The sequence below is a fragment of the Orcinus orca genome, chromosome 2 (assembly GCF_937001465.1).
Source record: "Orcinus orca chromosome 2, mOrcOrc1.1, whole genome shotgun sequence".
In the NCBI taxonomy this organism is placed as follows: Eukaryota; Metazoa; Chordata; class Mammalia; order Artiodactyla; family Delphinidae; genus Orcinus; species Orcinus orca.
This window is the reverse complement of record NC_064560.1, coordinates 123,316,866-123,330,107: the sequence shown is the minus strand read 5'-3', so window position 1 is coordinate 123,330,107 and position 13,242 is coordinate 123,316,866. Positions and strand designations below refer to the sequence as shown.

At 42.2% G+C, this 13,242-nt stretch overlaps 1 protein-coding gene across 2 annotated transcripts in view; it reads left to right on the top strand.

Annotated features, from left to right (window-relative positions):
• The window catches only part of FMN1 (formin 1), a 424,285-nt gene that overhangs the window by 394,991 nt on the left and 16,052 nt on the right, over nt 1-13,242 (top strand). For both annotated transcript variants that reach the window (XM_012534548.3, XM_004274037.3), the window contains one exon: nt 2,694-2,843. In XM_012534548.3, coding sequence (XP_012390002.2) covers nt 2,694-2,843 — 150 coding nt within the window. The remainder of the gene's footprint in view (nt 1-2,693; nt 2,844-13,242) is intronic.

Here is a 13,242-nt window from a genome sequence, read left to right as displayed (position 1 = left end):
ATTGCCCCTTTGTCTCTTGGAGAAAATTCTAATACTGTTTTCAAGTAACAGCCGTTTTCATGCCCAAATTTCAGACGGTTTTCAATAATCAGTCTTCTGTGAATCAAAATTAAATCTGAAAGGAAGAGAGTTGTGTTTGGAGCGGGACTGGGTGGGTGGGGAGGAACGTAGTCTAGACCTTATCAGATAGTTGGAGGTTCATATTCTAGCTTTTGGCTTTTCCTGGAACAAAGGGAAATCCAATAAGACACACATCCTCAGAGTGACTTTGTTAAAGTTGCAGAGTGCCAAAGCCAGGCCATCCTCTGCAACTCTGTTTGCTTTGGTTCTCCTGAAGAGGTTCACTTAAACACATAGGGGGGAAAAATGCTGAAATTCACTATTTCCTTTAGGTTTCATACTCTTTGAGGGTTAGCAAGCAGGACCTCCCAGATTCCCCGGGGGAGAGGTGGTGAGGGTACATCGTTCAATTCAGAGTTGGGAAAAGTGTGGCCCACAGGATGATGACATGCTTTTCTCAAGCTCTGTGATAACCCACCAAACAATTCTGTCATTCTCTGAAACCGTACCATCCTTGCAACATCTTGGTCTCACAGTCTACATTCCAAATAACGCTGGAACTGCTGGCGTTGAAGCCCAGTGAGCGGAGTTTCTGTGCTCTTCACTATGTCATCCTGGAAAATAGGAAGATAATTTGCTCCTCTGAAAACTAAAAGTGAAGACTTTCTCTTCTCTATTCATTGCACCAGTAAATATGTTTCTGTGTTGAAGGTAAACATAATGAAGAGACAAGAATAATGATGTGCTTTGCTGGGGGTCACACACATTACGTATGACTTAGGTGGCAACGGTGTCTAACGTGGAAACAGACCAAAACATGACTATTTTATTTCTTAAATGCCTGGGTCAGTGAGTATGAACAACAGGGGGTGGGTAGAGCAGAAAAAGCATTTCACGGAGAATCAGGGGGCCCAACTCTGCCGATGAATAAGGTCATTCCATCTTTCTGGGTCTCTGTTTTCTCAGCTGTAAGATGGGAACATTGGACAGACTGACAGGTCCATCCCTTCCAGTTCTAAAGGCCCGTGACTCCATAAGAAATCCATGGCCTGTTCCTTTAGGTTACAGAACTCTCTGCTTATGAATTTCCATGCTACAATCAATGTAATTTTCATTTTGAATGAAATAAAAAGTATATTCAGCGTTTTGACTGCCACAGAATTAGGAGTCATGCCTGGGCAAAAGTGGACATTGCTACTTTCTGGTTTTGCTCCAAAATATGTGTGTTTGGAATTATAAGAGAAGTCCCTCAAGAAATTACTGCAATTATTGCCTTTCTCCACCTATGCACTTCTAGTCTTTTAATAACTGGGAGCCAAAATTCCCTGACCAGTAGTTTTAATTTGCATTAAAAACAGATTTATTATTTACAGAAGCACAAAGAATTTATGGGACTCAGAGCTGCAGCTCCAGCTTGGATCTCACCTAATCATAGCCATGGAATCAATTAACAGTTCATCTGTGAAATGTGATAAAATCTTATGAGATACATAGTGCCCAATAACTGAGACTGAGTTGAAAGTATGCTCCGTAACAGTAATGGGGCTTCAGGGTTTTACAATCGCCATTGAATAGCGTTCCATTAGAAACTCAGTATTCAGGATGGCCACAAAAAAAAAAACCAACGCTGTGTCTGAACAGATGATAGAGCATTGAGTAATAAACCTGGCCAGCCATTCCTGCTTTGATTAGTTTCCAACACCCTAGAAAAGGGGCCCGTTTATTTAAGTGTTCCTGCTCATGGCAAAGGAGCTTGTGGGGCTTGGAGTGGGTGGGGAGAAGGAATGAGGGCAGAGCTATAAATTGCTGCAAAGCTAGTGCCTCCAAGAAGGGCTGCTTGGGAGGCCTGGGTAGTCATCTGGGAATGAACCTCCAAGGGGTAGGTCAGGAGGTTCTTAGTGATATCTGGGAATCACCCTTGTAAAACCTGGGTTCTTTTCTGACTGGGTTAAAGATCATTTTTTAAGATCAAAAATGGTTTTTCCTCCAATTATATGTATTTTTGTACATTGATGGTTTGTATTCCTGTATCACATCAAGCTTTAAAATGTAGCTTTCTTAAATATCATTTGGTCTACGTCTCTTATTTTACCCTTGAAAAAACTGAGAGCTCAGTGTTGAATGATTGACCCAAGATTATAAAGCCAGCAGATGCCAGAATAAGGATAGAACAGTCTCTTGATTTTCTGTGAGGCCCTCAACAGATTGATGATTCCCCACGGGCTCTCTAACTGTCCACTGCTGCTGATACAGAACCAACATGTCACTAGCGTTCCATGTGATCATTCAACATAACACAAAGAGCAGGTAAATGACATGGATTTGAGATGAAGAACAAACCCCAAAAGTTTTACCTACATACACCCTGGAATTATACATGCTGGTTTTATACAGATAAGATGTGCCCAGGAGTATCCCCAATCATGTTACATTTCTTAGATAATTGGCTTGAACACGTAGGTCTTACTGAGGCTTAGGAGAAGCCACAGTGACTCAAGCCTGGGCTTCTGTGCTAAAGAGAAGCGAAGCGTGTGGGAGAAACTCTCCCGGTGTCCCCTCGCCTCCCCTAATGGGTATTAGCGTTGACAGCCTCTCACCCTCCTACCTCACTGTTTTTTTCTCTACATTTGCAGTTTTGAAACAACAGTAGGATATTTTGGGATGAAGCCAAAGTCTGGTGAGAAGGAGATCACACCCAACTACGTGTTTATGGTGTGGTATGAGTTCTGCAGTGACTTCAAGACAATCTGGAAACGGGAGAGTAAAAACATATCTAAAGAAAGGTAAGGCTCTAATAGATTGATTAACACCCCATTCGGGGGTCTTAGGAAACCTCCCTCTCAAACCTAACAAAGTGTGTGCACCTCACCCGTGTCAGTATCGCCTTTCAGATCAAGTGGATGTCGAGGAAGGATTACTGCCTCAGAGTTCATAGGGAAATTTGGGGGAGGTTTGCTGTCTGCACAAGCAAATACACTCACGTGATCTGATAAGTTACACTTTCTTAACCCCTTCCAATTACTAGCTAGTAAATGAAAGGGGAGCTGTGCTAATTAGCAGCAGATTGCTTTTCTGTGTATTTTCATGTTGGCCCAGGCTAAATGAGGCAGCCTTGCTGTCGCAGACAGTACAGACAAATAAAAGTGAATGCTTTTCCCATTAATATACTGAACTTGCATCAAAGGGAAATCTCTGAGAGTCGGGCCACACTTAACACGGTGTTGAAGCCCCGCTCTGGATTTACAGCGCCACTTCTGACTCCCTGTATCCTGCTGAGGACATCAAACTGCGTGCCGCTCGCCTCATTGCAGCCTCCTGATTTTATTAGTTGGGGGTAGAAGGAAAACCTCGGCCCTGAATCTAGGGAGAGTGTGTGTGTGTGTGTGTGTGTGCGTTCTCCTTAGAGAGAGACTGAATTGGGCCCTGTTGATCAGAACACAAAAGCATTTCTGCTTGATCAGTGTTTTGATCAGGTTGCCACTGTTCTACAAAGGGTGTCATGGATTTAAACTTCAAACAGGTCTTGCTACTACTCCTGCAGAACAGATGTATGAGAGTGTCATTCAAAGTGGAGTCGGAGACAAATTCTACAAATGAAGGGAAGTGGTTTAATTGTAGCATCTATATCTCACTAAACATTGAGACCTGAAATTCCAAAATTCAGTTATTTTTGCTCTTTACTTTGTAATCAGAGAAACGGTATGCACATAATATATCTACGCAGACACACACACACACAGTACACTAATATGTTTTACCTTAAAAAGCTACTTTTAAGAGCTCATAATTTAGAGATTTCTTGACTCAGTCTTACTGAATCTCTAAATATTTTCTCAGGGAATTTTTTCACAAGCCTGCTTTCTTTCTAAGGAAGTCAAAGAGCTTTAAAAATATTTATCAACACATCTTGCCACCATTAACTCTTTGGGAACTTGGAAGTTAAACTGAGTATATCCATTATAGGGATAAAATGAAGCAGAGAAAAGTTAAGTGACATTGTTAAGAAAATAGATTGTTGATAATAACAGGAAAAAAACAACCCTAAAAATCTTGACATCCCACTCATTGTTCTCACCCTGCAATCTCTTGTTTAGCCCTTGAAGCTAAAATAAGCTTCTGTGTTTTGTGAGCCTCAGAGGAAAAGTGACAGAGCCACGTTCCTCTCTCTCTAACAAGGTAGCAGCTGGCCAGTCAGCTCTCCACATCCACACCCGAAGGCCAGAGAGCCCCTCAGAGGGCCCTGAAGCTCCAGCCTTTGCTAAAGATTTTACACCTGAGATTTTGATCCTAGCCCTTAGTGAATCTGTCCTTGTTGTCGAAGCCCTAAAAATGGTCCCAAAAAACCAAAAGAGACGGTAATGAATTGCTTTTCATTTGAATAATCTTCTATTGAAATCGTGAACCGTATTCCACGTGGAGGAGTTTTTCCCTATCACAGAAGTTAGACCACACTCATTGTGGGCCTGCGGTGGTTCCAACCACCCTTCAGAATGACCTGTTCTCTGATTCCTAGTGATGGGCACTTGCTGTGCTGCTTCCTGGGTATAGCTGGTGAATTGCCTACTTCACACTCTGTAAACCAACACCTTTAAAGGGTCATGACTTCCCGGGACCCTTTTCAGGTCTTCTCATTTAGCAATTTCAGGGGTTTCTTCATTCCAGCCGTGCTTTGTGAGATAGATCACCAAGGTTTCCAACCTAAAACAACATCTCTGAAAGTTAATGATGGCTCATAAAGTATTTGTGGAAGCAGCCTGTTTACAAAAATCTTTTTGTTAAGAAATGTTAGCGCATTATATATATTACTGCTCATCCAGTTCAGTAAACTGGTTAATATCCAGGGTTTTCTCGTGAAGTGAGGATTTTTTTCAGTTGTTCTCTATCTGCTAAGGGTTTTAGCTTTTAAACGATTGGAATCACGTATTCGTTGTGGTGACATAAGCAAATTGAATTCTTCTATTACAATCAAATGATAAACAATATGATTGCTTTGTCTTGACCCATATTTAATGATGTTTGATATTGTCATTTTTTATTGTACTTCTCCAGCAAATCCCAACAACACTAAATGTCAGGAGGTAGCGTAAGATACTATGAAGACATCCTCAAAAATTAAATTCATAATCAAATGAAAACCTCATAGCTTGTAATTATTAGGGGAAAAAAACCACTATAGTTTGGGATCCCATCCAAAGGAATTTCAAAGGTATTTGAAGGCCAACTAAACCCGAAAAATCACTGAGAAAAATTAAGGATCAATAATAGTATTTTCAAAGAGACAGATTCACTTCCAAATGAAATGGAAGTTTTGAAAACTACTTTAGGTCACTTGAGGTCAATTTTAAGGGATAGAGAATATTTACTTCTTGTTCTGTTTAGTATGGTTTCCAGGGACGCACATTAGCTTGATGCAAAATCGAAATGGTGCAGCTCCACAGCAGGGTAACAGCTACCCTTCATGAGACCCAGAATGATGTCTGAACACACAGGTGACTGATAAAAACGTCCAGTGTGCTTGTGCCTTGAAAATGAATGATAAACCCCCTATTATTAAGCTGGTATCAGGACACAATTCTGTATTTGAGTAGAATAGACATCGTATTTCACTGGGAATATGGTTTACCTGCAGATTAACTCTCAGTAGAAGAGCAGGCTACTGTATGATGGTATATTAATGGCATGCAACTTCGCTTGTCGTGTATGCCAATATTAGGCAAAATAGAAAACTTCTGAGTCTAGGCCCAAATCCAGAGCGCCTCGCTCCCTAGACCTTCAGTCTGTGACCCATTCAGTCCTCATGGTGCCCCTAGTACTAGAACTCATCCTCCAGTGAGGTATACCAGGTCCTTCTCTTACCCCTGCTGAGTACTTACTGGCAGTGCTCAGTAGTGTAAAAAAGACCTCTAGAGAGAGAGTTGAAACCCAGCATTTTTATGCCATTCATTTGCTTTGTGATCTTGGGCCAGTCACTTATTGCCTGGAGGACCCAAATATCATATCTGTAAAATGTATGTATTGGGATGAAGCAGGAACCAAATGTTCACTAAGATATTTTCTAGCTCAAAATCTCTGTGAATCTAGAAACTACTTTTTTTTTTTTTAATATTTTGAGAAACTGTTTTATGTCTGAGATAACGCCCCTCACCTTTGCTCTTGAGCTCAGAGGGGATGATGCTGAAAGACATTCCAAGCCAAGGTCTGGTGGCGAGTGGGGAAGAGATTTGGGGCCAGGGAGAATTTTCACTGTCCTCTTGGACTTGGTAAATGTCTACAGCTTCCTTGGCTTACATTCCCAGTTCCTCCCCTAAAATACTAAGGTTGGTCTTGAAGACCACTTTTTTTTTTTTTTTTTTCCCCCTTACGCGGGCCTCTCACTGTTGCGGCCTCTCCCGTTGCGGAGCACAGGCTCCGGACGCGCAGGCTCAGCGGCCATGGCTCACGGGCCCAGCCGCTCCGCGGCATGTGGGATCCTCCCAGACCTGGGCACGAACCCGCGTCCCCTGCATCGGCAGGCGGACTCTCAACCACTGCGCCACCAGGGAAGCCCGACCACATTTTTTTAACTGAAAGTATACACACAAAAATATTTTCATCTGCATCCAACATTGCGTTTACTGGTTTATGCAAGTTCATCGAGATGAGAGGCAGCTTTGCCTCAATTTTACCTTTTCATGCAGTTTTGTATTTGTGTCTCTTGACAGCCAAACCAGTCAATGAATTTTTGCAACACACATTTCTTCCACCTATTAAATCAACAGATTATTCGAGCATATGCATAGTTGCAAGGAGATAACCTAATTTTTGCTGCTACCTTTATTGACTATTCTTTACTCATTTTCTGCTTTTTCTTTTCCTTTTTTTTTTTCCTGTTTAATTATTCTGGGATTACAACCCTTCCTTATGAAGTTTTCCACTATTTAGAATATGTTAAGACTGTTCCCCACATATGCCCACACATGCACACACAGAGACCACAAACGACTACTCCCTACACAATGAGCTATGAATTTGCAAAAGGTAAAGAAGTCCTAGGGGGCTCATGACTCCAGGAATAAAGTCTTGGCAAATAATTCAACCCTGAGCCAAAGCAGACTTTAAAAGTACCATTTAAAAACCCATAATGGGTAAATAATGAGTGAATAAGGAGTTTGGTGAATTTTATGTGAAATGCAAATAAGACATTTCATTATATACATAATTTACACCATGGGGGAATGGATGGTTAGTTTGGGGGGTTTTAGTTCAGCTAAATAACAACAGAGTTTTTGTTTTAGGTGTATTACTTGCAGTTATTATGGTTAATTTTGCAACTGCCATACCCTTGACAGCAGAGCTGTTGTGGAGTGGAGTTATCTCAAAGCTGTTCTCAGGGCTCACTGCTCAGGTCACTGTAGGACCAGGAGCTGGGGACTTAGAGAGGCCATCACTCAACCCACAAAGAAGCCGTTGATTGCAGTGTAGACATCGCAGGAATTCCTCTCTTTATATGATAGTTATTCCTGGAAAAAGTTCCATAAACTAAAATTTTTATTTATTCAATCATGATCATTACAGTAACGTCTAACAAGTTACCCTAACCCTCTGTTATGTGGTTAAATGATTTATATACACTTAACTGCTAAGAAGCTTCATATGTTAAAGGACCCCTTTAATAATACGAATAATCACCCCCAAGTTACTCGGCAAAACTTTGAATTTTCCTAAGTCACATTTGAAGGCAGTTCTGTACAAATACACAAACAGTAAATGTCCCAACAAGCTAACTTACAAACAGAATGTGTGATTATTGTAATCACAAAGAATAAAACCCACTTATTTCCCAAGCAATGAATTTAAAACTACTTCTGCAAAATTAAAAATATGCCATGAGTAAGGAGAGGGGATAGCAGACTTCTAAATGGTAAAAATTATGGGATCATTGATTCTTAAAAATTAAAACACCTCTTTTGACCCTCTTTCCTCTGGAAACTAGCGATCTCCTGTTCCTTCCATCTTCTTAAAAGAAGAGTTTATATACATTTCCTCATTTCTTTTTCCATAACACACATCCACTACTTTCTGTATCAGTAAGAATAAAGCCTCGGCTGCCATAACAAAGACCAAAGTAACTGTTGCTTAAACAAGAAAAATTTATTTTACTTTTGCCTAACAATCTGAGTATAAATTGTTTAGAAGTTCAGAACCCAGATTCCTCTTCTCTTGTGGCCACCATCATTAGGTGTGGTCCTTGTTCACAAATGTAAAGATGAGTCACATCACGTCCGCCAGCACCACTGCTGCTGAGTTCCTGCCAGTAGAAAGGGGAGGGCACACCATTTCCTTTAAAGGGGGGTGGACCTGGAAGGTACACGTATTTCATTGAGCAAAACTTAGTCTCACGGCTATATGCAAGGGAGACCAGGAAATGCAAGTTTATCTGGGAGCCATGGGCCCAGCTGAAGACTCATGGGTTCCATTACTAAAGGGAGCAGAAGAAATGGATGTTGAGACTACCGGCAGACTTTGCCACCTTTCCCATTTGTGAAATCAGACAACTAACTCCTTGGCACTACTAGCTTTTGACAGTGATGATAGTTTCTTCCATCTTGAAGATGCTCTGAGGGTATTCTGGGTTTCCTTCTGCAAAGGTGACCGCCACTCTTCTTTTTCCTTCATCGGTTCATCTTTTTCTTCTATTCCTTAAGTGTGGACCTTCCCCAGGGTTCAGATCTCTGTTCCTCTTTTCTGCTCTAAAATACTAAGGTTGTACTCTATCCCTAGTTAATCCCAACCATTCTCATCGCTTCACCTGTCACCTCTTTGCCAAGTCCTCCTACCCAGAAACAACCTCTTAGTTCTAAGTCTTAGATCTCCTACTTCACGCTAAACGTTCCCACCGGCTGCCCAACTTTCATCTGCAATTCAGTATGCCTACTCTGAGGGTCCCTAAATTTCACTTGCACCCTTCTCCTCCTCCTAGTAGCCAAAGGCAGGCTGGAAACCTGAACTGTCTTTAATGCTCCAAGATTCACTTTCCACCCGCGGCTAACTTCTCAGTTTTGCCTCCTTAGTGGTTATTCTTTTTCATCCTGTTTTCTCGGTGGCTTTGCCTAGTTCGGGACCTCGTCTCTCACCTGGATTATTGCTACATCCTTCTGACTGTTCTCTCTGCCTATAGTTTTTCTATTTCCTCTTCATTGGCCCTTAATATTGTATCCAGCTATCTTTCTAAAACAAGTTAGATCACATCTATTTCTTTGAACATATCCTGTTTAAGTATATTCTGTTCTGAAATAAAGGGAAGAAAATCAGCCGTGATTGGTACTTATATTCATTAACTTTGGGGGCCTTACAACAGCCCTGAAAAAATGTATTCCTATTGTGCAGATAAGCAGAGGAGAGAGTAAGCGAATTACCAACATCACAGTTTCACTCCTAAGCAACAGAATGGGGATAATGACCTAGGTCTTATGTGACACTAAAGTTTGAGCTTTTTCAAGTATTCTGTATTTCTCCCAAATTAGAGCATGAGCCTCCAAAAACTTGCCTTAACTCACTTTCCAACCTCATTTCCCATATCTTCATCCCCCACATACCCATGATATTGACTCAGTGTTTCTCACATCTACATATTCTTGCCTGGTGTTCTCATTGGGTAATTTCTTTACATTGCATTGTCCCAGTTATTTCCTGCTGGTCAAAACATAGTCATCTTCTAAGGGCGACCTCCAAAACCTCTCCCCTAAAAATCTTCTGAAATACCCCTAAGGAAAAGAATTACATCTTTCTCTGGTCTCGGATAGCATATTTTTCTTACAATCCTTTTGCACTTAATTCCTTCCAACTTGTTACTTTAGTACTTTACGTGTCTTTTTCCACCTTTAGGACATAAACCCATTCCTTACCGTATCTTCTATGGTGCATTCTCCAGCACAGAGCCCGCTAATTGTTTACTGATAGAGAAAGGACTTCACAACATAGTACTGAGCACTGAAGATCCTGGGCAGTGTGAGTTTGGAGGAGGAAATGATTCCTAAGGAATGAGGAGGCCAGGGAGGGCTTTGGGAAGATGGTTAGCCATAAACGGGGCCACCCTCCACAGAAGTTGTAGAAGGGATTCAGAAGCCAGTACGGGAATGTTGGATGTCAGCTGCTCCCCAATCTGGCAGGTCTTCCAAATCACCTGGAGAGCTTTGTAAAAAAGTAAGCAGATCTACCAAATCAGAATCCCAGAGGATTAGAACCTAGGGATCTGCAGTTTTAGAAAGCTCTTTGTAGAGAGGATGAGTAAGAACACATTTTGTGTTTGGTTGCTTCAGTAAATACCTTGGCTTCATCCCTTGCTGAAATCTATCAGGTCAGCTTTGGAGATGGGAGGAAGAAGTTCATCTTCCCAAGGGATTCTTACTACGTGCAGCCAAGTTTAGGAACTATTAGACTCAGGTGATGGTGAAGGTCTCTTCCAGCCCTGATTTCCTGTGGTTTTAGGTGGGAAATAAGCTGGACATTGACAGAGCAAATGAATTCAGTCAGCTAAGTAGAGATGAAAGGGGTAAGGACATCTTGGAGATCACATGGCAAAGGCCTGGGCTTGGAAGGCTCAACTCACATTTTGGAGGAATCACATAGTATGACCTCAGGGGCCAGCCTAATTGCTGTGTTTCCTGTGCATCCTCGGAGTACACACCGTCTCTCATCTCATTTGCACTTTGCATTCCCATAACATAAACGCGCACCACTTAATCAGCTTGAGTTAAGCACGTACTTTCAGAATACCTATTCATTCTTAAGTGCTGTACAAGCTAGGAGACCCTATTCTGGAAGAGTGTAATCTGGCGATCACAATGCCTCCTTCATAAAGCTTTCCCCAATCTCTGTGAGCTATCTTTCCTCCAAAACGGGGGCAGGGGGAGATGGTTACTATCTCTTTAATTTTGGCATGAGTGATTTCTTTTTCATTCATTTTCTTATGGACACTTCCCCCTCAAATAAATCATAAGCTGTAGAAGACAAGGGCAATGCCTCATACTTCTTTGTTCTCTCTCTAGCATCTTATATTTCCTTATACGTAGTGAGTGCTCAATTAATATTTGTCGAACAAATAAACAGTCACTGTGTTTTCGTTTGCCACGTTGAAATTGATTACGGAATTTGCTGTCTACTGCTGATAGATGAGAGATCTTATTTATTTAGACTTTGGTGGTAGAATTCCCCAAACATATCCCATATGGGTTGCTTTTGCTCAAGTATCTAAAATCTTTATAGCTTGGTTAAAGAGGATAGACATGTTCAAAACAAGAAAGACTAGTTAATGGGGTAAAACAGTCACCTTCTCTGTTCTTGCCTGTATTACTTTCAATTTGTCTTAAAAAAAAAAAAAAAAGAAAGAAAGAAAGAAGGGAGTGAAGGTCCTTGGGATTCAGGCTGTGTCAAGCCTCACACCTCTTCAGAGCTCACATAAGAACCTTTGAGAGCACGCGTCCACGCACTCTTTCCCTAGCCTGGCAGACAGCAATGGAAACCCAAAGTAAGTCTCCTTCATTCAGCTAGAATACTTCTAAGTTGCTTATCTGTGGCACTCCTGACAGCTCCTGCCTTGGGCAGAGAATAGATGGAATAGGGGGCTGCCTGGGCAGTATGATTTGAGGGGCGCCAGAAAGGCTGCCTGCTCCACCCAATCTCCCCTGCTTCCTCCCCCTTTTCGTTTTAGTCACCCCTGCGAACAGGCTCTGATCAGTTCCAGTTTTTGGTGAGACTTGGTAGGTGGTAAAGGTTTCAAAACCAAGGCGGGAGCGGGGGCGGGAGTTGGCATCTACAAGCACGTGCATGTCTTCATTATCAGGATTGGAAATGTCTTCCAAAGACAAGCAATGCATTGCAATTAAACTTGCAGATTTATGTCCCAGGGCCGGCTTGAGTTTCCAGGCTGCCTCCCAGACGCCTCTCCCCGAACAAGGAAACGCAATGCTGTTACCTCTCACTCCACACGTAAATCGCCCGGGCGGCTCAGGGTGTTTCGTCTACCAAGTGCAGAGTGATTGGCTTTAACTGATCATGCATTCCAGGGCAAGTCCAGGACACCCCCCCCCCCCCCCCCCCGCCACTTCCACTCCCCTGTGGCCTGGGGGAGACGCTCTGCAAACGGAAGCGGTCTTTGTTCTGCAATTAATCATTTGAAGTCAAAGTGTGTTTGGGAACTACAAGTGATAACCCGCAAAAGCTATCAAGTGGCTGATTGTGTAGCTGGTGAAATGTGGTCTCTAGGAGGACTTCCTTCATTGTAAATAGAAAAATATCTTAGGAATGAGGTAGGGAAAGTTGTCAAATGTAGGAAGTGGAAGTGATGGGCTAATTTATCATGGAATCACTGAGAGGCTAGATTCTGATGTGTAAGGAGCTAAGTCTTTTAAGTCTAAGACCTGCCTTACTTTCCTGCTGGTCTGTCTTACCATGGCTGCTAGTGAGACTGCCCTGGGGGACACAGGGATGGAAGGGTTAGTCAAGGTCAAGGGTCAGACTCTGAAGAGGGAATAAGCATAGAAGAGTGTGTGTCTGTCCAAGTCTGTGGCCCTGCTGGCCTGCCTGAGATAAATGATTTCGAGGCTACCCATTATTTCATATTGTCTATGGCTGTCTTCTCTGAGTTTTATTTTCTTACCCGTTGCAAGCATTCCACATAGATGAGTCCATGATGTTTCCATCAGCTGCAGCAGTGAGGAAGAAATGTCCCTTTACACTGAGGGGTTAATGAATTTAGTCTTTGTGTTGTTGGGTTTTTTTTTAATTGAAGTAGAGTTGATTTACGGCACTGTGTTAGTTTCAGGTGGACAGCACAGCGATTCAGTTATACATGTATTGTGTCGTTGGTTCTTTACTGACCATAAAGAGTGACTTTATTTCATTGGCTTTCATGACTGTTATCGCTGTGTAGTAGTTATATCAAGAATTCAGAAATACCTCGTGAGGGACTGTTGTCAAGGTGGGTAGAAATAAGGGCAGTTCCCAAGGCCCCTGGCAGGCCTCCCTGATTGCATTTACTTATTTAGAACCGAAGCTGGATGTTAACCCCCTTTCCCCCAACTGTGGAGAAACAACCTCAGTGTCCTCAATGAACTGAGGACAGTATCTGTGGAGGCGTGGGAGTATCAGAAGATGCAAAGAAACGCCACAAAGCTCACACGCCTTCCCTCTAATGTCCAGGCT